General features: G+C 36.7%; 2 protein-coding genes across 2 annotated transcripts; both read right to left on the bottom strand.

Annotated features, from left to right (window-relative positions):
- Positions 1–5,492: 5,492 nt before the first annotated feature.
- Positions 5,493–6,710, bottom strand: LOC147293206 (peroxidase 43-like). Its single transcript, XM_086231032.1, has 4 exons — positions 6,513–6,710; positions 6,241–6,423; positions 5,999–6,164; positions 5,493–5,905 (listed from the first exon to the last, which is right to left on the bottom strand). The coding sequence occupies exons 1-4, from the start codon at positions 6,708–6,710 to the stop codon at positions 5,493–5,495; spliced, it is 960 nt and encodes a 319-aa protein (XP_086087158.1).
- A 17,487-nt stretch (positions 6,711–24,197) lies between these two features.
- LOC147293205 (uncharacterized) lies at positions 24,198–25,214 on the bottom strand. The gene is made up of 2 exons (XM_086231031.1): positions 24,840–25,214; positions 24,198–24,731 (listed from the first exon to the last, which is right to left on the bottom strand). The coding sequence occupies exons 1-2, from the start codon at positions 25,212–25,214 to the stop codon at positions 24,198–24,200; spliced, it is 909 nt and encodes a 302-aa protein (XP_086087157.1).
- Between the last annotated feature and the right edge of the window lie 2,222 nt (positions 25,215–27,436).

The following is a 27,436-nucleotide window of genomic DNA, read 5'->3' as shown; positions in this document are numbered from 1 at the left end:
TTTCCCAGTAAAATTTATGCAGATACAGTCATATGTATATATATATGTATATATATATATATATACTCATGAATGGTTCAAAAATAACTATATTGATATGAAAGAGCAAGATACTGTGTGTGACATTAAAGAGCAAGATACCTTTATCTAGTTTATCCCACAAATAACAATATAGGAAACGAGTAATTTGTGCCACTTACACTTTTTTAAACCCATAAGGGCTTTAATTTCCAGCAAAAAAGAACTCATAAATGCACCAATGTTCCACATATACTCCTCTGTAAAGCTTACCTGAAAAGAAAGAATAGTGATGAGAATAGATAGGACTCTATTTGTAATATTGTCTAACATTTGTCTCTCTACACGCCCAATATAGGTATATACATGCACGTGGTCCAATGGTTGTGTAGCACAATATGGATGAAAAATTTGGTTTACTACTTCCAAATGAGGTATAAGTTCACTAGAGGTGGTGCATGCATGATTGGTACTTTTCTCTTCATTCATATCCGACATACCAATACAGTTGAAGTGGTTAGTTTCATTGGAGAGCTATTAATTAGTCCAAAGGTTCTGTTGTAACATCAATCTAATCTAATATAACATATAATGCGTGACTTTAGAAAAATCTCACTCACCAATGTATGGATAACAACAATTTTTGAGTATCTTATTTACTAAAAGAAATAAGTAAAAAATAGGGTCCATAGAAAAGGTAAATAAGATTTACTTATTGTTCATATATCTCTGAACTCTTGCAGTTTTGATATTTCAAATCCTACGTACCAAGTCATTAATTTCAAACATCAAATTCAATATTTTTTAAAGATTTCAATTCCAACCTTATGAGAAACAATTGTTAATTAGCTAGCAAGATGATATATATTTTTGTATATATATATATACACAATGTCACTTTCATTTTCTGATAGTTCTAATATTAATTTTAAGCATGCAAAATGGTATTTTTCTTTTCTTTTTGCTTAGTAACCAATCCAACAATTTCAGTAAAACCCAAATGGTTGTATCATATTAGAATTGGAGAATCACAACCTATTGAAAAGGCTAGGAATCAAAAGTTTATAGTTATCCTAAATATTAAGCCTACACTAAGATTTAAAAGTAAATGAGTAATGAAAAAGATAATTCTGCACCCAATAACAAACAAATAAACCAAATTATTGACCACAACATAGTCCTCACAGTACAACATATTCACCAAACAAAACAAATTAAAAGAAAACACACAGACAGAGATAGGCACAGAGTCTAATGCAAGATTCCTGTGTTGAAGTTTCGCAATTAGCACAATTTCATTTCTAAATTGGGACTTTACCTTACAAACCAAGCCAAAACCACCTTCTCCAAGTTTGTTAGCTAGAGAGAAGTTGTCTGTTGCAGCTATTATTGCACTCAGATGGAAAAATTGCAAATCTGGGTATCCACTAGTGTCCTCTAGCTCATCTGCCACAATAGACTAAATGCAATCAATTAAATGAAAGTATTGTCTGCACCATTTTCTTCTCACTCACTTAAGAAAATTGACAATATAATGATAAAAATTAATTACAAACACTAATGGACCAAATAAATTGTCTCTCCTTCATGGAATTTATTTTCACTAGCAATGAAACTCTCATACCTTTTGTCTTTCTCTGTTTCATAAGCCACCAATAGGCAAACATGATGATCAAAAATAGTGCTAGCAAACCAGACAGAAGTAGAATAGCAAGCATTCCCCTCCTTCTGAAGAAGCCTCTTGATTTTTTGTTATTCTCAGCTGCAAGTGAGAGTGAAAAAAGGAAAAAGGAACACCATGACAAGGAGAACTTACATGTAAACCAGAACCAGTAAATTTCACCAATTCTACAAATGTTGTGAGTGAGCCTCTGAAATTTGAAGGGGAATTAAAAGGAAACCAAGTGTGTCTCCATCAATCTCTTGGTGTCCAAACAAATCTGCAATCAACCACGATCATCAACACCAAAAAAATTTCTCAAAAAAAAAATATAAAAATAAAACATAAAGCATTGAAAAGCGTAAGAAAAATAAAACATAATGTTTGAAAAAGCTTTGACACTCTTATCTTAATTTCCTCATGTTAATTAACTCACGCATATTGAAGAAATTACTTACACAACTCCCATGTCTTTAATTACAATCTCATTATTGAGGCAACAAGTACTAAGGCATCCAAAGTGAGTTTCATACACAATTACACATGCATTTATAAGAAATTATTAATAGAGTACATTCTCATGCTAATAGCTTGTGTGATTATTTTTTCCTTAAAAGTAAAATTGCTGATAGACCATAGACCCATTCAACCATTAGGTATTATTAGTTGCCTATATGCTTGCTTATATCGGCATATATTAACCTCCTATCACAAGAGTAAATTCCCAAAATTCATATATATATATATATATATATATACAAGAATGCTCTAAAACTAACTAGTTAGTAAGTTAATACAAAACTAACCATCATATTGGGCTCACCGCACAATGTAATCTCAAAATTCGAACCGTCTATTTTTTAGGCCATACTTCAAAGATTATCCCTGTAAAAAATCTCCAAATTCGAAAATCATTTAGTCATTTGATTATAACAACAACTATTTATAAGCTTTTACCGAAAACACTGATCGTCTATTTATTTGATCTCAATTAGATAACTAAATGATTTCCGATTTAGTTGATTTTTTGTAATGATGATCTTTGAAGTACAACATAAATAATTGACGGTTCGGATTATGAGATTAGTTATGTGGTGGTTTCAAAAGCAAGTTTAACTTCGTATTAACTTGCTAATTAGTTAGTTTTAGAGCACTACTCTATATATATATACATATTCAATTAAATCATCGTTCTTTTGTATTCCGTCTTCAAGTTAACTTTGGTCTCATATTGAAGTAGGTGCTACAATGCTAGCTATAGGATTACTTCTCCACAGCCACCTCTGCTCTATCACCCATATATAATGTGTAATTTCTACATAATGTCAAACTATAGTAATCAGAATATTCTCTTCATTACAATGTAACATTATTAATTAATCTAGCTAGTTAATTACCATCTATATACCAAACACAAAGGAATTACCTTAATTCTTTTGGATTTATATTTTCTCTATTTAATTTCCCCCTCAAGAAAAAGAATACAATTACCTTAACATTCGAACGCTAGCTAGCTAAAGCCACACCGACAAAACTATGCATTAAACTTTTTTTTTTTTGGCCATGAACTATGCATTAAACTTTAATCATTCAGTTACATCGATCATGATGTAAGGAAAAATTGAAAAATAAAGCCAGACATGAACCTCTATATAATTAAACCATAGTTACAACCTGATCGATGTCCTTCAATTCATATTTTTGTAATGTCAAAGTAAATCATAGTTTCACCCATTTTAATTGCTTTAAAGAAATTGGTTTATTAGGTTGTACGATAAGCCTTTGGTTTTAATTGTGTTTTTGTTGTTGGAATATGTACCAGACATATATAATTCTCACTTTTCTCTTCCAAGAGAAAATATCTGTACTATTGTGATTTGATAAAGGTGTAAATATTTGTTGAGTGATGTTATTTAACTTTTAATTAAATTTTCACTTTAAGATCTTTCAAGTATGTTGATTCTCTCTCTCTCTCTCTCTCTCTCTCTCTCTCTCTCTCTCTTTTCCTTCCTATTTGATTTTCCTTTGTTAATATGGGAAGTGAGGGGGATGAAATAAGACGGTTGTCTCAATCTCAGATATTTATGTGGAAAGTGAGATCGATAATGAACCAATGTCTACAACCACCATGTATTAGGTTAATTAATTGATTATTGACTTCACCCGTTTAAATGAACCATGACTAGCTAGCTATGGGTCTTCCTATATGGTAGTATATGTTTCCATCTCTTAATAAGGAGGAGGTGTTGAGTTTAACTCATAATGGTAATATTCCTTTTAGACTTTCTCTTAATGAGGAGGTACTGGATTTAATTGGGATAAATAATTTGAACTCCAAAGTGTAAATACGTTATTAGTCCTATTGTGTATGATTTTTTCATATATATATATATATATATAAGAATGCCCACAAAACTGATACCAATAAACACCAAATTTAATAAATACTTTTGCAACCAATAGTGGAGAATGAAGAGATTATAGATGGAGCCTAAAGGGGGACAAATGATAAGTACGTGGTAACACATTGAGGTGTGGAGTGTGCATGGATCCCTGCTTCCATGATTAATTCATTAGATTCATGTGATTTGGATGGGTAACATATTGAGCTGCATGATGTGGGCTGCCATGAATCTTCCTTTTAAATGTGCATGATATATGTGTATGTGTGTAACATACAGGAAGTTAATTAAGGGTGAGAATAGAAAGCATTGAGTATATATAGGGAGAATAGTGATAGGTTCAACTAGGAGATGAAAATGATAGACTTAATTATAAAAAACAATAGTTAGTGAATAAAGGTTACGAAGCCTACTGTGTACTGGTGTTGCTAGACTTAGGATTATATGGAAGGTTGCAATCAATTAATGATCACAAGTGAAGAATGGACATGATAGAGGAACAAATAGGGCATTAATTTTTAATAGATGGAAAGGAAGAACGTAATTAGCAAGGAAAAGTATATGAAAGACATAGAGGTCTATAAATAGAAGAATTAAAGAAAAGGAAGAAGCTGCCAATCTCGAAAAAAGAAGAGAAAGAGTTGATGAAACTACCAAAGCACAAAATAACCTTGCAACTACTTAAAAGGAGAAAACGTACATATAGAAAAGAAGGGGTGAGCAACCTCCGAAAAGTTGTTGAGCAGGGTTGGCAGTACATGGTTTTTGAACCAGAAAGAACAAATGCTGGATCTTGGGACCCAATTTAATTCTACTCTAAAAAACAAAGAGTTCATATTCATATGGAACAAAAATGACTGGATTTATGGATTTGCTTGTAATTTGCTCTGTCACTAAACTAGTGTATTTATGTAATGAGAATTGAATTGGCAAATTAAAGTTAGTGTGCTAATTCCTAGCTGTACCCAGAAAAATTGTGGAGGAGTTTCATACGTACATATATCCCATTAGGCAAAACATTTTGTGATTTTTGTCTTTCACAGTTGGCACACAAATGTCAAAAACTATGGGTTTGTAAATTAAAATCTAAAATCTGAAATCTAAATATTAATAGCACATGCACGTACATTCAACTTCAAATTAACCTTATCTGTCAAAATTTAAAAAAATATATATACATATATATATATATAGGTAAGTAATTTGAAACTAATTAATGATTTAATGATGAAAATATTTACTGCAGGGTAACTAAGTAATATATAATTAATTTTATTGGAGAGTCCACTGAGTACGTAACATACATATGAGTGATGAGTCTCATACAAATACCACCTACACAGTAACACAGGCAGTAATAACTAAGTACTAAATTAACAGAATGCAACAAGGTTTCAAGGACCCATGACCCATCAATTGACTGTGCTACAGAGCTTCCTGATCTCCCCATCCGCACCAGTCTTGACCCCAACTTGGCCCATTTTGACGATGGCCTTCACAAAGTCCTGATCAAAGGACTCTTCACGACCCGCATCCAGGTAGCCTTCGACGACCCGCTTTGTTGCCGGGTCATCCATCAGGCGGGCGTCCGAGTTGAGCACCGCGAACCCGTCTCGGAGGTTGGAGAAGGGCTGGTCGTCGAAGGTGTTGTTGGTGATCGGATCCAGTGGGATCCGAACGCCGGCATCACCTCCAAAAGGGCACTGTTTTTGCAGTTTGTGGAGGAACTCGGGGTTGATTGCTGGATCGGAAGGGGAGCTTTGACTAAAATTGAAGAGACGGTTTTCCATGAAAAAGCACGCAGTGGTTCCCATTGTGTGGGCACCTGCATATAATTAATTAATATTAACATTATATATAAATTACTAATTAATTACATATATATAAATATATGAGGATATATAATATTATAATATACCGGCAGTGAGAAGGACGAGATCGTGGTCGGACAGCCCCTTGTCGGCAAACTTGGACTTGAGAATGTTAATCGGATCCTCCACATCAGGCATGTTGGCTGCAAGCTCAATGTTGGACAGCCGACCATCCCGCCGGCCAGTCGGAACTTCATACGCAGGCCCGTTACTCTGCACGCATGCATCGATCACATATCAAAATTAATAATTAATTAATTAATTAATTATTACTTTAATCAATAATTACCAAAGCTATGGCGTCTCTTGCAGCCAGCGCCACAATGTCTGCGCAGGACACCACCCCCTGGCAGACACTTTCCAGCTTCGACTTGATACTGTCAATCACCTCAAACCCATCCACCCCAAGGTGGCCAAATGCGTTGCTCTCGGAGTTTTCGCCATTGTCCAGTAGAATCGAGCCATCGCAGCCCTGTAAAGTACGTATAACATATCAATAATTTCCATCTTAATTTCCAATTATATATTAATAAATTAATTAATTAATTAATTAACCATTACCTCCACAAAGCAATCATGAAAATGCAGCCTCAACAGGATGGGAGCATTGCGGGGGTTTTTCGCCACTGCATCAGAAATCATGGATCGAATGGTGGTTTCAGCTTCTGGACATGAGGCATTGTAAAAGCCAACCCGAAGGTCAGCTTTCACAAACCCAAAGGTAAGTAGTAGGGGAATTATGATGCTGATGATGGGCATTATATATTAAGATCGATCAATTATAGTAAAGGAAAGGGGAGGTTAAAGATCGAAACCAAGCAAGCTGCTAGTACACTAGTACTTCAAGACTTCAAGTGCATGTGTAATTGTGGAGTTATGCTTAGTCTTCGATCCTCATATATATAGTAGAATACACACGTTTTCCAGCTTCCTCACCAATTAACATCCATTTACAATACACACGTTTTCCAGCTTCGAGTCTAGCTAATTAAGTACGTGGGTGCATTTTGGCCAAAAAAAAGAAACAAAAAGTACGTGGGTGCATTTCATACTCATCATGACCAAATTTTAATTAACTATCCTTAAAATGGTATTTATGATTGTGTCAATGATATTTATGTATATTCCTAGCTAGCAAAAAAAGAAAACCGCGTTTGATCGACCTAATTTGCTCAATCCTCATATTGAATTTACGTGCACTCATCATGCTATAAGACTAATATATAGAAACCCGCGTATATAGACTTTCTAATTTTATTATGGTTTTATTTGTAGTTTCATGAGTATTTGTAAAAATGTTGTAATGATATGATATATCCCAATCTCAAAATGTACTAGAAGTTCACTACCTCACCAGCAGCATCATGCTTCCAAGTTGTCCAGCTAACTCAGTAGACATATATTGTGCAGACAACAAACTAGAACGAATAATGAGGCTACATTAATTAAATGTATGCATGGACAAAGTCAATTTAGTTTGCATTAATGTTATGAAGGAATTGCAATGTTACAGCACCAAAGGATTACTCCTTTGATTTATCGAAAGCTGATCAAATTTTTGACTGTCTGTATGCAGTAGGGAAGATACAAGAGTGCCTACAAAACTGATACCAATAAACACCAAATTTGCAGTTGTTGGGTAGCCTAGTTAGAAGAGCTTTAGAATTACCTACAATGCACCCAAGTTTGATCGATCCCCCCTCCCCCAACTCAAAAATAAATAAATAAACACCAAATTTAATAAACACTTTTGCAACCAATAGTGGAGAATGAAGAGATTATAGATGGAGCCTAAATGAGCACAAATGATAAGTACCTGATAACACATTGAGGTGTGGAGTGTGGATCCCTGCTTCCATGATTGATTAGATTCATGTGATTTGGATGGGTAACATATTGAGCTGCATGATGTGGGCTGCCATTAATCTCCCTTTTAAATGTGCATGATATGTGTATGTGTGTAACATACAGGAAGTTAAGGGTGAGAATAGAAAGCATTGAGTATAGGGAGAATAGTGATAGGTTCAACTAGGAGATGAAAATGATAGACTTAATTATAAAAAACAATAGTTAGTGAATAAAGGTTACGAAGCCTACTGTGTACTGATGTTGCTAGACTTAGGATTATATGGAAGGTTGCAATTAATGATCACAAGTGAAGAATGGACATGATAGAGGAACAAATAGGGCATTAATTTAAACTAATATAATATATACATAAATTAAACTAAAATTGTACATACTAATCACATAGCTGGCCAACCAATGGGTGAAAATATATGCTCTAAATGAGCACCACATATGAATTTGCCTATATATGCTCTAACTAGAGCATCACATATGAATTTGACTATATATGCATGCAATGGAAAGCTTAACCTCAATTAAATTTTTTTCCAAAATAACCTTGATTAATTAGCTGCTGACAGATGAGAATGAAAATTTTACTAGCTTTTAACTAACGTACATGTAGAATTAATTAATTAATATCTCGCGCATGAATCATAATTAATACTATGTCATTAAAAAATAGGAGCCACAAGGGATATCTTGAAGTTGGAGGAATCTATCTTCCTCTCTTCTTTCTTTGACACTCTTATCTTAATTTTCTCATGTTAATTAACTCACTCATATTGAAGAAATTACTTACACAACTCCCATGTCTTTAATTACAATCTCATTATTGAGGCAACAAGTACTCAGGCATCCAAAGTGAGTTTCATACACAATTACACATGCATTTATAAGAAATTATTAATAGAGTACATTCTCATGCTGATAGCTTGGGTGGTTATTTTTTCCTTAAAAGTAAAATTGCTGATAGGCCATAGACCTATTCAACCATTAGGTATTATTAGTTGCCTATATGCTTGCTTATATCGGCATATATTAACCCCCTATCACAAGAGTAAATTCCCAAAATTCCTATATATATATATATTCAATTAAATCATCGTTCCTTTGTATTCCGTCTTCAAGTTAATTTTGGTCTCATATTGAAGTAGGTGCTACAATGCTAGCTATAGGATTACTTCTCCACAGCCACCTCTGCTCTATCACCCATATATAATGTGTAATTTCTACATAATGTCAAACTATAGTAATCAGAATATTCTCTTCATTACAATGTAACATTAGTAATCTAGCTAGTTAATTACCATCTATATACCAAACACAAAGGAATTACCTTAATTCTTTTGGATTTATATTTTCTCTATTTTCCCCCTCAAGAAAAAGAATACAATTACCTTAACATTAGAACGCTAGCTAGCTAAAGCCACACCGACAAAACTATGCATTAAACTTTTTCTTTTTTTTTGGCCATGAACTATGCATTAAACTTTAATCATTCAGTTACATTATGATGTAAGGAAAAATTGAAATATAAAGCCAGACATGAACCTCTATATAATTAAACCATAGTTACAACCTGATCGATGTCCTTCAATTCATATTTTTGTACTGTCAAAGTAAATCATAGTTTCACCCATTTTAATTGCTTTAAAGAAATTGGTTTATTAGGTTGTACGATAAGCCTTTGATTTTAATTGTGTTTTTGTTGTTGGAATATGTACCAGACATATATAATTCTCACTTCTCTTCCAAGAGAAAATATCTGTACTATTGTGATTTGATAAAGGTGTAAATATTTGTTGAGTGATGTTATTTAACTTTTAATTAAATTTTCACTTTAAGATCTTTCAAGTATGTTGATTCTCTCTCTCTCTCTCTCTCTCTCTCTCTCTCTCTCTCTCTCTCTCTCTCTCTCTCTCTCTTCCTTTCTATTTGATTTTCCTTTGTTAATATGGGAAGTGAGGTGGATGAAATAAGACGGTTGTCTCAATCTCAGATATTTATGTGGAAAGTGAGATCGATAAAGAACCAATGTCTACAACCACCATGTATTAGGTTAATTAATTGATTATTGACTTCACCCGTTTAAATGAACCATGACTAGCTAGCTATGGGTCTTCCTATATGGTAGTATATGTTTCCATCTCTTAATAAGGAGGAGGTGTTGAGTTTAACTCATAATGGTAATATTCCTTTTAGACTTTCTCTTAATGAGGAGGTACTGGATTTAATTGGGATAAATAATTTGAACTCCAAAGTGTAAATACGTTATTAGTCCTATTGTGTATGATTTTTTCATATATATATATATATATATATATAAGAATGCCCACAAAACTGATACCAATAAACACCAAATTTAATAAATACTTTTGCAACCAATAGTGGAGAATGAAGAGATTATAGATGGAGCCTAAAGGGGGACAAATGATAAGTACGTGGTAACACATTGAGGTGTGGAGTGTGCATGGATCCCTGCTTCCATGATTAATTCATTAGATTCATGTGATTTGGATGGGTAACATATTGAGCTGCATGATGTGGGCTGCCATGAATCTTCCTTTTAAATGTGCATGATATATGTGTATGTGTGTAACATACAAGAAGTTAATTAAGGGTGAGAATAGAAAGCATTGAGTATATATAGGGAGAATAGTGATAGGTTCAACTAGGAGATGAAAATGATAGACTTAATTATAAAAAACAATAGTTAGTGAATAAAGGTTACGAAGCCTACTGTGTACTGGTGTTGCTAGACTTAGGATTATATGGAAGGTTGCAATTAATGATCACAAGTGAAGAACGGACATGATAGAGGAACAAATAGGGCATTAATTTTTAAGAGATGGAAAGGAAGAACGTAATTAACAAGGAAAAGTATATGCAAGACATAGAGGTCTATAAATAGAAGAAAGAAAAGGAAGCTGCCAATCTCGAAAAAAGAAGAGAAAGAGTTGATGAAACTACCAAAGCACAAAATAACCTTGCAACTACTTAAAAGGAGAAAACGTACATATAGAAAAAAGGGTGAGCAACCTCCGAAGTTGTTGAGCAGGGTTGGCCGTACATGGTTTTTGAACCAGAAAGAACAAATGCGAATTAGAATTGGCTGGATCTTGGGACCCAATTTAATTCTACTCTAAAAAACAAAGAGTTCATATTCATATGGAACGAAAATGACTGGATTTATGGATTTGCTTGTAATTTGCTCTGTCACTAAACTAGTGTATTTATGTAATGAGAATTGAATTGGCAAATTAAAGTTAGCGTGCTAATTCCCAGCTGTACCCAGCAAAATTGTGGACTAGTTTCATACATACACATATCCCATTAGGAAAAGCATTTTGTGATTTTTGTCTTTCACATTGGCACGTTCACAAATGTCAAAAACTATGGGTTGGTGCCACTGTAAATCAAAATCTAAAATCTGAAATCTAAATATTAATAGCACATGCAGGTCCATTCAACTTCAAATTAACCTTGTCTGTCAAAAGTAAAAAAAAAAATACATATATATATATATATATATATATATGTATAGGTAAGTAATTTGAAACTAATTAATGATTTAATGATGAAAAATTTTACTGCAGGGTAACTAAGTAATATATAATTAATTTTATTGGAGAGTCCAGTAACGTACATGCATATGAGTCACATACATATACCACCTACACAGTAACACAAGCTTCTAATAACTAAGTACTTAACATAATGCAACAAGGACCCATGACCCATCAATTGTCTGAGCTACAGAGCTTCCTGATCTCCCCATCCGCACCAGTCTTGACCCCAACTTGACCCATTTTGACAATGGCCTTGACAAAGTCCTGATCAAAGGATATTGGAATATTGGAATGCCTTCACTATTCAATTCATTGCTTCGGCTAGCAAGAAGCCGAAGGCAATAAATTGGGGGCAATGTTTGGACTTAATTTCTTAAATTGGGCCAGGACGGATTCTTAGATTTACAAGCAGAAGAATCAAAGATGTATCAAAGAAGGCCTAAATGGGCCCAGAGTCGAAGAAGCCTTCGGTTAGTAATCAACTGAAGAGGAACAAGAGTGAATAACGTTGGTTGATGATCAAGTAAAGGAATATGGTATAGATTGTCATGACAAGGACAAAAGGGTGGCTGGCAACAAATTGGCAAGAATGACGTAATAGGGCTGATGTCATGACAGACACAGGGTCAGAATAGTAAAGTCATGCCTTACCTGTTGGCCTATATAAAGCAAACTTCCAGCAGAAAGAAAGCTCTCCAGAATTATACCAGACAAAATAAACACTGAAATCACAAATCATAGTTCTTTTTGCAACTATCATTGCAGAATTCATGCCCAGTTTTTTCGAGATATTCCTTTCTTTTCTTGTTTTTAGCTCTACCAAGAGGTCAAAATTATTCTCTTGGTATCGATTTGGGAATTTGTGTATCTCTTTTTGTTTATTTTGAGCCACAATATTTATGAGATGAATTATTACTAAAGTTATTTTTAGATCTATCCCTAAATGATTGTTCAAGTTGAGATATGTGTTCTCATTAACATGATGAAACTTTTATTGCCATGCTTTGTATGATTGTTATTCCCATTTATACCCATTTAGCTAACAGAAGTCCTAGAGAATCTAGGCAGAAAAAAATTTTGGTTGAGTTAAAGTTCTTACTTAGTCAACACAGTCATTTCAAAGAAGTCATTGTTAGGCCACCAAGTATTATTCAAAATTCCGGTGTTGGCCCATTAGTGGCCCAAACCGGTGGCACGCTCGCAAAAACCCAGACTAAAAAGGTCCAAAATTATAGCATAAAATTAGCCCATAGTGTGTCGAAGGTTTTGTGCTATAACAGTGGGTGCATGTCATACTCATCATGATCAATCCTAATTAATTAATGTATTTAAAAGGTTATTTATAATTCACATAATCATTATTAGTATTCTTGATTCTTACTAAGTCTATATATATATATATATATGTGTGTGAGTGTGTGAATGATATTTATGTAAATTTTTAGCAAGAAAAGAAACCCTCGTATGAACTAATAGAAATCCGCGTATACCATACTCATCATGATCAATATACGTGCATGTCATACTCATTATGACCAATGCTAAATGCTAATTATGTAGATTCCTAGCAAAAAAAGAAAAAAAAAAATCATACTAATAGAAACCCGCGTAAGAACTAATTTGGTCAGTATATAATATCCTAAGGTTAATTACATATATATACCTCAACTATACATTACTTATCAACTTGGTACCTCAGGTTCAAAAACTTTCATTCGGGAACATTAACTTCAATATCTCGTCAACTTAGTCCCTCTGTTACTTTGACCGTTAGAAAGACCATTAACTGCCTACATGGCGTTGACGTGGCACACGCGGACCCACCACTAAATGTTGACTTGTATTTTAGAAACAGCCACATGTACAAAAATTAATAAAAAAATCAACAAAACCATTAAAATTATATAAAATAGAAAGGAATTGAAAAAAAAAAAGACAAAAAAAGAAACCAGCCCCCTCCCTCCCCCTTCCTCCCCCACCCATCCCCACCACTCCCCCCCAACCCACCCAGCCATGTCGCTCCTCCCACCCACCTAGTCCAGTTGCACCTCCCACCCACCCAGCCCCGTCTCGATCTCGTCCCACCCACCCAGCCTAGTCCCTTCTCCTTCACCCATCCCCGCCACTTCCCCCACCCTGACAGAACCACCCCCAGATTCCAAGCTGGAACCCGAAGTGATCTTGTGAGGTCCAACACCAATCGGGTGTTAGGCCCGCTAATCTCCATTGTAATCCAAAATTTATATCTGAATTTAAATAGAGCATAACTAAATAGAATTTTTTGCAACATCAAATACATAAAATCAAATAGGACAAGAATATTATGCCAACATTGTTGATGGACAAAAGGTGGGAAAAACTGATGCATCGACGTGGTGCGGTTCGACCTCAACGATCTCTAAAACCTGGGGAAAACGTAAAAAAAAATAAAAAATGAGAATAATCTCTGTGAGTGGACAAAAATAGACTTTAAAACAAAAACCCTTGAAAACCATTTGTAAAACTGCTTGTTTACTTAGAACTCATTTCTTAAAGATTCCCCAGTTTTAAAACCATTTTTCAACTCCATTTTTAAATCATCTCAAAACTGTAATTCGAACTCTGAAAAACGAATAGTACTCTCAAGCTGTAAAACTATCAAAAATATCTTTATTCAAACGCAATGCTCTACTGAAACTGTCATTTAAAATATATTTGAAGTAAATTCATTTTTCAAAATACTCCACAAACTGAAACCTCACGCTACTCTAGTACCTGGAGAACTGTTGGTCATACACTGCCGAGTCATCTCTAGGCAAGTACAGAGCAATATGTGATGTTGGTCATACACCGCCGACTAAGCAAGTGCAGAGCAATATGTCATACTGGTCATACACCGCCAACTAGGCAAGTGCAGAGTAAATGCTGGTCATACACCACCAAGTTATCTTAAGGTGAGTGCAGAGCAATATATAATGCTGGTCATACACCGCCAACTGGGCAAGTGCAGAGCAAATGCTGGTCATACACCGCCGAGTCATCTCTAGGCGAGTACAGAGCAATTATATACCTGCTGAGGAGGGGTACGAATATGGCAGTTTCAAATTGCTTTTGGATATCTCAATAAACCACATCTCAGGAATACTCATCCAGATAAAACTGAAAATATAATTCTTTCAATAAATTTGTTAAAATAAAATCATTCTCAAATCATGAAAGCTACTAGATCCAAATTATTTCCAAAGGACGGAAATTCAATATTAAAACTTCCCTAAAATAATGCCAAAAAACCACTTCTAGAAACTATCCATATGAAAACCATGTAATGCAACCCTGAACTCATCATTTACCCATATCAAAATATTTAATTTGATTTTCAAACTTATACAATCCAACGAATCTCAAAACATCTCATAAATCTTTGATCAAAAATATCAAGCTAGTTAATCATAAATTTAAGTTTTCAAACAATAATAGTAAATCATTTTTATTTTCCTCTTTTCAATATGGATAAACGTGCACTAGTTTGTTTAAATCCATCAGTTAATTTAGCATGCAATAACTAAATAACTTTCTTTAAATAAATAAATTATAAATTGTATAAAATATTTATTAAACGAAGTCCACTCACAGTTTACTCCGAGCTATGCCGAATCCTTTCCGAAATTGATTTATACTCACGACTCCTCACTTGTTTGTCACTAGAATACCCGAGAGATGAAGCTATATCGACCTAATATAAAATTACGTCTACTTTAATAATTTGGAAAATTAGATATACGAATTTCGAGTAAAAAGGTAAAATGATCGATATGCTCTCATAATCGAACGGGGTCTAAGTTTTTATTTTTCATAAAAATTTCTAATCCGGTCAACACTACTCACCAACATCAAGACTTAATATCTTCCTTAAATAACAATCTTAGTTTCCTAATCAATTTACACCAACATTTCTTGTTCTTTTCATAATCAATATAAATCATAATAATACCAAGATATAAATAATAATCCTCAAATCATACTAATACTTCCTCAAAAATTAATTAGATCCTTCTGGCCAAACGATTGCCTAATCATCAATCAATAACCTCGATAATAGACATTTCTCATCTAATCTGTAATTAATCTCAGGACATCTCTATAATTCCCAATTAATCCCTTAGCCTCAATATCATCATCAATCCATTCTCATGATCCAGTCCTACACTTAGCCTCCTCTAACCTACAACAACAAATCACATAAAATAGACATTTTTCCCACGATACTCTACAATATAACCAAATAAGTTTCACTCACCGTGCAATTTGTGAAAAGACCGAAATGCCTTTTATGGTGCCTTTACTCGGATATCAAATCCGGCAGCATAACGGGGTTGGGAAAAGAATTCCCGAGCTAGGTACCAATACTCACCAAAAGGAACTAGAAGGGTTCCTCGGACTTCAATTAGGCGGAATTGAGTCAAATAACCATTAACCCGCTGCCAAAAGTGGTGGTTCTGATGGTGGTAGTGGCGGTACAACTTTCGAGATCAATTCTCGTAACGGGGTCGACGGTCAAAAGTCACCGAAAACGGCCAAAAATGGCGGCGGAAGTCGGCAGCTGCATTGGGCTTTTCTGAGTTGTTTCTGCGCGCAGGGGGTACCGGTCGGCGATGGGGAAGGCTAAGGAGGATGGCCGGTGCGAGGGGGCACGTCGGTGGCCTTGCGCCGCCAGGAAGGTGGCCGGAGAGCTGCCTCAGTGGTGAGGCCGCGCGCACACAGAGGAGAGGGAAGAGAGAAATGTCAGGGAGAGAGAAAGAGAGACCGGGGGAGGAGAGAGGGAGGAGGGGGTTGAGGTGGTGGTGGCATCGTTGCCTCCTGGCCGGAAGACGAAGGAGGGAGGCTGGAGAGATAGAGTGTCACCGGAGAAAGAGAGAGAGAGAGAGAGAGAGAGAGAGAGAGAGAGAGAGAGAGAGAGAGAGAGAAATCCCCTTAAAAAAAATCTGATTTTGGATTTTTAAAACCCAATTTGTCAATTTTACAAAATTGCCCCTCGCTTCAAACGCTCATATCTCTCAAACCGTAACTCGGATCGACGTGTGTGCTACGTGTCTATGAAATCGTGGGCTTGAAACATATCCAACGGACCCAAAGTCAAAATCAAAAGCCCATTTATTTTAAAAGTCAACTTTGGGTCAAGCCCAAATTAAAACAAAAACAAAAAAAAAAATTTAAAAAAAAAATTTAACCAAAACCTTTTATTTCTCAAGTAAATTCCCAAAATAATCAAATAAATCTTTGAAAAAAATACGGGGTCTCACAATTTTAAAACATAACACTGTTAACCGATAAGTTTTAAATAACGTTAAATAAAAATTTTAAATTTCCAAAGAAATTTGGGTCGGGTCGTTACACACCCACCCAGCCTAGTCGCACACTCGCTCCTCCCACCCACCCAGCCCTGTCCCTCCTCCCACCCACCCATCCCTGCCACTCCCCCCACCAACTCATCATCTTCTTCTCATCAAATTCGTAAGCTTTTACTCTGTGTTTTGTTTTTTGTGATTTGTTTTTTCTTGTTAATTTTTGCTATGGTTGAGCTTTTTTGTGGAGCTATCATTCTTCAATTTCCAGGTGAGAAAAATGAAAAAGAGTTCAGTGGTTCTTAGCTATTGATGGAAAATCAGAAATGGATCTCTTTCTTTATTTGTCTCTGTTAAATAATGGTTCTTTGTATTTGGATTTGCTGCTGCATTAACATTTTCATTATTGTCTGGGATTGTGGATAATCAGTTTTCAATTGCTTATCTTTTCCTTTTATGTTTTCTGAATTTTTCTATGTTGGTCTGAACCCTGAGATTTGACTTAGGTAATTTTCATTTCCTCCCACCCACCCAACTCAGTCCCTCCTCCCACCCAGTCCCTCCTCCCACCCAACCCTGAGATTTGACTTAGGAAAGAAAAAAAAAAGTTTTAGGGACGATTGAGATTTGGAGTCTTTAATTAGGCAATTGGAAAGCAAAAAAAAAAAAAGGTTTGGGATTTTATTTGGGGTTCGATTTGGCCATTTTGGTGTTTCGTTTATTTGTTTTTAAACCCTAATATATTTCTACAAAAAAAATAATTAAAAATACCCTAAAGGGTCTAAACCTCAATATCCTATATTTACCGAAATTTTATCACACATCCATCAATTTTTCGTGAGAATTTCACTTACTTATACACAAATCCAACCATTCTCTCTCACCAGATTTCTCTTTCTTCGATTTGCGCTCTACGGTGGTCGTTTGAGAAATCCAAACCCACCATCATACTCAGCACGAAGAGAGGAAGAAGATGATGGCAGTAGGAGGCTACGACGTCGCCGGAAAAGCCCAGTCACCGGCGATCCCCAATCAAGTCTTTCTCTCCTAAATCTAGGTTTTTGCTAATTTCTGGGTTAATCCAAGGCCATAGGAAGGTAGAGGAAGAGGAATCGAAGAAAATAGGCTAAAACCCATCGGCATCCGTCACCGGACGACGAAGAATTGCCAGAAAAGAGAGTGCAGGGAGAGAGAGAGAGAGAGAGAGAGAGAGAGAGAGAGAAAGAGGGGAAAGAGAAGACAGAGGTGTTGGGGTGAGGAGAGAGAATGAGATTGTACTGTGTGTACGTGAAGTTGAAATTGATTAGCCTGATTTTGGGTTTTTAACTTTTTAAAACTCAAAATAGAAATTACCTAAAAGCCTTTCACAATCAAATGCCCGTAACTTTTAAACCGTAACTTCGATTCACGAACGGTTTGCGTGTATGCGTTCGTGAGCTCGAGACATTTCCAACGGCACAAAAATTAAGATTAAAAACCCATTATTGAAAATAGTCAACTTTGGAGTCAAACTAAATTATAAAAAATTTAATTAAAATAAACATTTTTAAAAACAATCACTATCCAACTTTTTAAAAAAGCAAATTTCGTTGCCCAAAGTAGTTTTGGGCGACGAATATGTTCCTCGCCTAAGGTGACTTTGGGCGACAAAATTTTTTAGTTCCTCGCCTAAGGTGACTTTGAACCGTTCATCTTTTAATTCCCCACTCAAAAATCATTCGTGCAAAAAATTAGCTTAATCGGAGATGTAGAAGTTAGGTAACAGTACTGGAACTTATGAACGATCGTGAATTTTCTAATACTAATCGAACGAGTAGATGAATTCCGATTTGGCCAATTTTTTGCAAGGATGATCTTGGAGTATAAACAAATAAAATGAACAGCTCCGATCGTTGAAATCACATTGTAGTCTTCACAATTGTTGAATTGACAAAGTTTCAACGAAAAAGTTAATAGAATTATACTCTTCAAGTGTATTTATATGTAGAAATTCACATTTCTATCATGTTTTTAACGATCCGAACCAATCATTTCTTAGTCCCCCACTCAAAAATCATCTATACAAAAAATTATCTCAATTGGAGATGTAGAAATTAGGTTTAGCATTTAGGGTGTATGAGCGATCGCTGTTTTTATAATGATAATTGAACGGGTAAATGAACTCCGATTGAGCCGATTTTTTGAAGGGATGATCTTTGGGTATGAACATACACTACAAGAAAAAACGGTTTGGGAGAGGAACGAAATTCGTCGCCCAAAGTAGATTTTCGTCGCCCAAACGTTTGGGCGACGAAATGCGTTCGTCTAGCGTTTGGACGCCCAAAAGGTGACGCCCATGAGTTTGGGCGACGAACCCATAAAATTCGTCGCCCAAAGACACCTAGGGCAACGGATATTTTCGTCTCCTAAAACATAAAATTCGTCGCCCAAAGCATGTTTTGGGCGACGAATAAGGGCGTTCGTCGCCCAAAGAATGTTTGGGTGACGAAATTGTTAGTCGCCTAAACACGATTTGGGAGAGGAATAATTAATTTCCTCGTTGGAACGTGCTTTGAATTCGTCGCCCAAACCTTCTTTGGGCGACGAACATCCTTATTCCTCGCCCAAAGAATGTTTAAGCGACGGAAAATTTCGTCGCCCAAACACGTTTTGGGCGAGGAATAAATAGGTTCGTCGCCCAAAGCATATGTAGGCGACGAAATTGGCCGTCGCCCAAACATATTTTGGGCGAGGAATAAGGAGGTTCGTCGCCCAAAGAATGTTTGGGCGACGAACTAAATATATTTTATTTTTTTTTAAAAAAATTTTTATTTAAATTATATATTTGAATTTAATATTTAAAAGAAAAATCTTTATTCAAAAACGATATAAAACAAAATTAATAAATTTATATATCCAAAATATCCATACAAAGTAGAAACAATTTAATTAATACTGTATGCAAATATAATTAATACATACATACAAATCACTAATGGCCCTCTAGGTGAGTAGCATCATCGACACCGGTGGAGAAGTCTGGCATGCACTGGTCAATGTTGGGCGGCAGCACAAACCCAGGTACAATCCTGGCCAACTGGCCAAACATCTGTTGCATCTGCTGCACCTTACTCGTCTGCTCCGCATATGCCGCTCTCGATTCTTCTAGCTGACCCTTCAACAGCTGCACTTCAGTGGACAGGTTGACTAATTCTGCAGATGGCTGAGATGAAGACCCGGCGCTGAGATCACGAACCCGACCCGCTCCCATTCCGCGTATCTCCCTACCACGCCTAACACCCAGTGTCTCCGTCATAATACGAAGACCTGCATCGCGATCGGGGACTGAGATCGACTCCAACGGAGTGTCCGGAGAGTACTGGCTGGCCACCTCGTCCAATAACTCGCCTTCTTGGCGAGCATCTCAGGCTTCAAAATATTATACACAAGTTAGGAATTAGGAAATCAAATACAAATATTAAAAATTGTGAAATAAAACTAAAATATAAAAAACTAATGTGCTTCGCCTTTCCCTTGTCGTTGCCGAGTCGGGCATAAACATCCCCGTAGTTGTCGAGCTCCGAAAATTGTGAACCAGCCTGAAAAAGAATGTAATGTTGACAAAAACTCAAACAATAATAAGGAATATATATATTAAATTAAATAATAGCGCACCTGACGATACGACTCCACCCGGTATGAGAAGGGCATGGAACCACCATGATGATCAATCCTTGCGGGCGCTTTCCGGTTCTTAAGATTAGCATTCGACTTCCTCTGTTAAATATTAAGCAAATTGTAAATGCACATATTAGTGCATACACAATAAAGGAATAACATAAAAAAAAAAAAAGAATTTTGAAGTCTTAAAATGATATAACATACCAAAAATTTCGGACTCTGAAAATGAGTGCACAACCACTGCCACTGATCAAGCTGAGATGCCATCTCCGGAGGAGGGCTGGCCAATGCCTCAGCTGCCGATCCAAACATGTTATATTCCCTGTGCAGCTCGTGCTTCCATTGTGTGTAAACTTTTCTCAATAACTTCTCCATATACCTAGCTACATCCGGATTCTCCATCCGAATGTCATAGTTTACTTGAAAAAAATGCAATTATTAAATTGTTAGAAATAATCAAATTAATCATTTTGTATTAATCGAAATATACTCACAGAAATGGAGCCCATAATGCTCCTCTTGATGGCGTCATCAACCTTTTCCCAACTGGGGAAAAGCATGGGCCAGTCCTGACGGATAATCGACCAGACAAAGGAAGTGAAAGTACTATGCACCTCCTTGCTCGGTCGTAGGTGATCTTGCTGAACAACGATGCGAATCCTCTCGTTCGTCGTGCGCGTGAGTCGGGACGCCTTCAACCCTCTACTTATCCCCCTCGTGGTTTTGGTACCTAGAAAAACAAATATAACATATTAATTTCACAGTAATCTTATAACATCTAAATAAAATTAAACATAAACACAAGTGATGTGAAAACATTTTTTTTACTCTCTGATGATGAGGCAGTACGAGTGGATGATGCAACATTATCATATGCACCATAACGGTGACCACGTCGGGCCCTCCGTGCCGACTGAATCGCAGACCCAGTACCAGATGAGAGATCTGGGGCTATCGCCGGAGTCGATTCGCCCTGGGCTATGAGGTCGGGCTGTACTGCAGGGGCGGGCTGTGCTGTAGGGGCGGGCTGAGCTGCAGGGGCGGACATGGATGCTGAACTGGACCTCTGAGATCCACCCCTGTTCGAGATCAAACTCATCTGCACAATTCAATAAATATTTATGTTAGTAAAAAAGAAAACTAAAGTAATAACTTACTAATCTGAATTATCATTATCACTTACTAATATGAATCACCATTATCAATTACTAATCTGAATCACCACTAGAAATACTCATTTCATCATCATCATCATCGATACCATCAACATCAACATCATCATCTTCATCTTCATCTTCATCTTCATCATCATCATCATCATCATCGATGAAATCATTAACATCTTCGGGGAAGTGGCACAAGATCAATTGATAAGGCATCGATCTCAATTGGAGGAACGTCATGTATCTCGACTTGTTGTATGATAACATCATTGTTGTATGGATTGGGTATGGTCGAAGATGAATCCTCTTGATAGGCCACGTCATCCTGATTTTCTTTTTTCGGAATATCCCATATATTTCGATTCTGAATCATCTGAGCTACTTTCCAACCCACACCCGCCTTAGGATCATCCAGATAACATACTGGTTTTGCCATTGTGGCAAGAATAAATGGATCATTCTCATACCATCGAGTGTTTGTGTTCACAGATATTAAGTCGTAATCGAGTTTAATATTGTTGTTTCTATTAGGGTCTGTATTAAACCAATGACACTTAAATAACACAACTTGAAAGCGATGCGAGTACAAGACTTGATGTACACTCGTCAGCTTGCCGTAGAAATCAACCGTGCCAGTCTCCAAGTTCTCTACACAAACCCCGCTATTTTGAGTGCTCAAGATGGCATCTTGTTCTATAGTTAAAAACTTAACTCCATTCACATTACATCCGGAAAACGTTTCAACCCATTGAATGTCACTCGCCAAACTCATTAACTCATTGTATAACGGCGAATTATCACCAATCAGCTTTTCCATCTGTTAAAAAACAATGGAATTAATATATTACAAAAAACTTACAAACACATGAACAAACTGATCATTATTGTCAGTAATCACTTACATGTTCCTTAAACCATTTAGGAAACAATTCCCGATGCTTTTTCTGTACACGTTCCATGTCCCATCTTGGATAGTCGCGCTTCATTAGTTCCTCATGCTCAATGCGTAAAGAGTCAACTTCTTCGCAATTGTTGAGTATGAACCAATGAGCCACCTCCATATCGTGTTTCGAGAATTCAACAGCTGATTTAGGAGCTTCGCCAAATGGTCGTGTAATTTGAGAAAAGACAGAAAGTGTCTCATTTTTTTCACCACCGTCGTCGTTGCGTTGGGGGCGATTGAATGACGTCTCAACACTGCTGAGATACATTGCACAGTACGTGATGGATTCATTTGCAATGTATGCCTCTGCTATGGAGCCTTCGGGGCGTGCCCGGTTTCAGATGTACCTTTTGTAATTACCCAACATTCTGTAAATGTAAGTACATAATGAGAAAACTTTTATGAGTAACATAGAGCTGAACTTGGAGAATAGTAATGAAAAAGTTTAGGAATTGTTACCTTTCTATTGGGTACATCCACCGATAACTGACCGGCCCAGCAAGAATTGCTTCTTGCGGTAAATGTATCATCAAATGAATCATTATATCAAAAAAAGGCCGGTGGAAATATTTGTTCAAATTTGCATAGGATGTACACAATCTCATCTTTCAATTTTGACATGTCCGAGACATGCAACGTCTTAGCGCAGATATGCTGAAAGAACCTCGACAACCCAACAATCGGTTCAACCACATCTTCGGGCAAAAATTTTCGAATGCCCACCGGAAGCAGACGTTGCAATAAAACATGACAATCATGACTTTTCAAGCCCAAAATTTTTCCAGAGTTGATTTTCACATTTCGAGAGATATTGGCCGCGTATCCATCTGGAAATTTGACCGATGCAAGAAACTTTAAGAATTCTTTCTTATCCCCAGGCTTCATGGTATAAAATGGATGTTTCTTTATCATTTTATCACCCTTCTTCGTTAACCACAAATGTTTCCTTATGCCAATTTCTTGCAAATCTTGTCGAGCCTTAATTGTGTCCTTTGATTTTCCCTCAATGCCCAAAATTGTCCCCACCAAACTTTCGCACACGTTCTTATCAATATGCATTACATCGAGATTGTGCCTGATTTTCAACTTGGACCAATACTCCAACTCGAAGAATATCGACTTGTTCGTCCAATTTAGATGTGCAGGTGACCTTGGCATATTTCGTTCTTTGTTAGAGGGATGTTTACCAATCCGGCCAAATTCTAAGTTATTCAACTGCCTCAAGATGTCATCACCAGATAATTCTTTAGGTTTCACGCCCATTTCCTTTTTTCCGTCAAAGGCCTCCTTACTGTGACGCCATTTATGATCCCCCGGCAACCATCTTCGGTGGCCCATATAACATACTTTACCACTGTGCCAAGCGGAAGTTATATCTTTATTACAAGTAGGACATGCCATATAACCCTTGGTGCTCCAGCCCGATAGATTCTCATAAGCTGGGAAATCATTTATTGTCCACATGACTGCCGCACGCAAGGAAAACATTGTTTCGGTGGACTTATCATATGTCGGCACACCATTTTGCCACAATTCTTTCAGCTCATCAATCAACGGCCGCAAATATACATCGATCTCCTTGTCAGGGGATTGCGGTCCTAGAATTAATAGCGTCATAATTGTGAATTATTTTTTCATGCATTTCCAGGGAGGCAAATTATAAGGAACCACGACCACTGGCCAAGTGCTGTGAGATGTGCTCATATTTCCGAATGGATTAAATCCATCAGTAGCAAGTCCTAATCTGACTTTCGTGGATCTGCTGCAAAATCCAGATATATCTTGTCAAATTCTTTCCATGCGCTTCTGTCTGCAGGATGTCTCATCACATCATCCTCAACCCGCTTATCTTTGTGCCACCTCATGTCACTTGCAGTATGTGTCGACATGTACAATCGTTGCAATCTTGGCTTAAGTGGGAAATAACGCAACACCTTTTGCGGAATCTGTTTCTTTCTCTCTACAGACTTGTTCTTATATCTCGGTTCATTGCACACAGGGCATTTATCCTTCCCTTGGTGTTCTTTGTAAAACAATACACAATCATTCTTGTATGCATGAATCTTTTCATATCCCAAACCAAGATCTTTCAACACCTTATTCGCAAGATAATGGGTTTCAGGTATATGATTGTTCTTTGGAAGCATTCGTTTCAAAATTCCCATCAACTGATCAAAACTTCGATTTGAATGTTGATTAAGTACTTTCCAATGCATTAACTCCACAACAGCAGTTAGCACTGAGAACTCTTCACAACCAGAGTACAATTCCCACTGAGCTTGTTTCAACAATCTCTCGTACTTATCAAACTCTTCTCTTTGGACTTCGGGCAACCCATCATCTTCATCCATATTATCATTCTCTGTATCATCCTGACTGACTTCGTGATCAAGCGATGCATATGGATAAGCATCGTTTATTATGCCCATCACTTGGTCATTATCATCACCAACAGATTCAGTAGGCTGCAGAATTGTTCGAGGATCCGAGGAAATCGAAGCATAAACTCTCGGTTCACCATGATAAGACCATGTCGTATAGTTGTGTGACATCCCATATTTCACCAAATGAATTCTGACTTCACACACTGTCTTCCATAAACAGTTGTTACAATTCCGGCACGGACACCTTATATTATTCTGAGCATTGACATGTTCCTGTGCAACTTGGATAAATGACTCGATCTCATACAAATATTCATCACTAACACGATTCGTATTACGTATCCACTGTCGGTCCATGATGCCTGTTTCCATATTACACGACAATTAGAAAACGATGCGTCACCCTTCTTCGTCTCCTTATGCCTCCAGTAAGGGCCCTATCCCATTCGAGAATGCACATATGTGTCGTGGTTGTTGGCTCACACGACGTAGTTTAGATCAGGGAAAATTTCGGCAGCATCTCCCTATGGTTCTCCAAGTGCACGACGTAGATATTTTACCACAAATATCTAGTATGCACTCGAAGAACACATAAGGAGATATTGCCGAAATTTTCTCAGATCAAAACCACATCACATGAACCGCTAACCACAACACATAATTGTGCACTCCCAAACTGTCCATGGGTAATTTGGACAATTCAAGAATCATATTGGAGCGCAGTCACGCCCAGCGCTCATGCGCGCGTCCAATAGACTCTCGAACGGGTCTAAGGTGAATTTAAGTTTAGTGTACAAAGTTATCCACTGATAACTTCGCACGACTAGTTGAATGTACAAAGTTATCGACTGATAATTTCGCACAAGCGCTTCGTGCCACATGACCTAACCCAGTACTCGAGGAGTGCTGGACTACGTCATCGGGAATTTTGCAATTACAATTAAACTAAATGTAACATACAAACTAAACTATAATTAATCTAACAATATACATATAAGCATACAAACAAACTATTAAATTTTAGCATATAAAAACATACAAACTAATTAATCAATTTTATAATTAATTTTAACATACAAACTAATTCACTCAAAAATTTAATACAATTATATATGAAACATTAAATACCAAATCATACAAAAACTTAACTAAAAGATAGATTAAACACATACCTCACCAAAAATGCAATTATCCTTCACAACAAATGCAACACTATCCTTCCTTCACCAAAAAAATAAATCATTGTCAAATATGAGCCCAACATCAATCTAAATTCAGATTTCACAACCAAACCACTAAATTAAAAAAACCCACAACATTAACTAATTACCACTAAAATCAGAAATTTCACAACCAATTTATGCAAAATCCACAACAAGTACAAAAGCCACAATATTAGAAAACATAAAAAATGGAAAATAACATAAATTGAAAAAAAAAATTAAAATTACCTGTGTGGGGGGGGGGGTGTTTTCGGTGAGCTGGTTTCGGCTTTGGGGGGGTTTTGGGTGAGCTGGTTTCTTGGGGGGAGGGTGTCGGTGAGCTGCTTTTGGCTGGGGGGGGGGGGATGGGTTTCGGTGGGGGTGGGTTTTCGGGGGAGGGTGGGTTTCGGGTGGGGGGTGGGTTTTCGGGGGGGGTGGGTTTCGGCGTGGGTGGGTTTCGGCGGGGGTGGATTTTCGGAGGAGGGGGGTGGATCTCCGATGGGTGGGTGGGTTTCGGACATTAATTCGTCGCCCAAAGTTACTTTGGACGAGGAATTAATGATTTCGTCGCCCAAAGATACTTTGTGCGACAGAATCATGTTCGTCGCCTAAAGTCGTTGACTTTAGGGCGCCGTTTTATCCCACCACAATTTCAGAATTTGGGCGACGCACAGTTCGTCGCCCAAAGTTGATTTTTGGTATGAACCATGATCGTTCATACGTTCGAGCTTCAATACCAAACTTCTAGATCTCCAATTGACCTAATATTTTAGAGAAATGATCTTTGAGTGACAAACTAATAAATGAACGGTTCGGATCGTTAAAAACACAATCGACATATAAGGTTCTACATATAAATCAGTGGATTTTACACTTAAATAATAAAATTATATTAACTATTTCGTTCAAACCGTGTCGATTCAATAATTGTGAAGACAATAACGTCATTACAACAATCATAGTCGTTCATCATCTATGTTCATACGCAAAGATCATCCCTGCAAAAAATCCGCTTAATCGGAGTTCATCTAGCCGTTCGATTATGATTATAAAAACCATGATCTTTCATACACACTAAATGCTAAACCTAACTTCTACTTCTCCGATTAAGATAATTTTTTGTATGAATGATCTTTGAGTGGGGGACTAGCCAATGATCGGTTCGGATCGTTAAAAACATAATAGAAATCTGAGCTTCTACATATAAATACACTTGAAGAGTATAATTCTATTAACTTTTTCGTAGAAATTTTGGCGATTCAACAGTTTGTAAAGACTACAATGTGATTTCAACGATCGGAACCGTTCATTCTATTCGTTTATACTGGAAGATCATCCCTGCAAAAAATCGGCTAAATCGGAATTCATCTCATACTTCGATTCGTATTAGAA

The sequence above is a fragment of the Dryas octopetala genome, chromosome 2 (genome assembly GCF_963921425.1).
Source record: "Dryas octopetala chromosome 2, drDryOcto1.1, whole genome shotgun sequence".
NCBI classification, from domain to species: domain Eukaryota; kingdom Viridiplantae; phylum Streptophyta; class Magnoliopsida; order Rosales; family Rosaceae; genus Dryas; species Dryas octopetala.
This window is presented reverse-complemented; position numbering and strand designations above follow the sequence as displayed.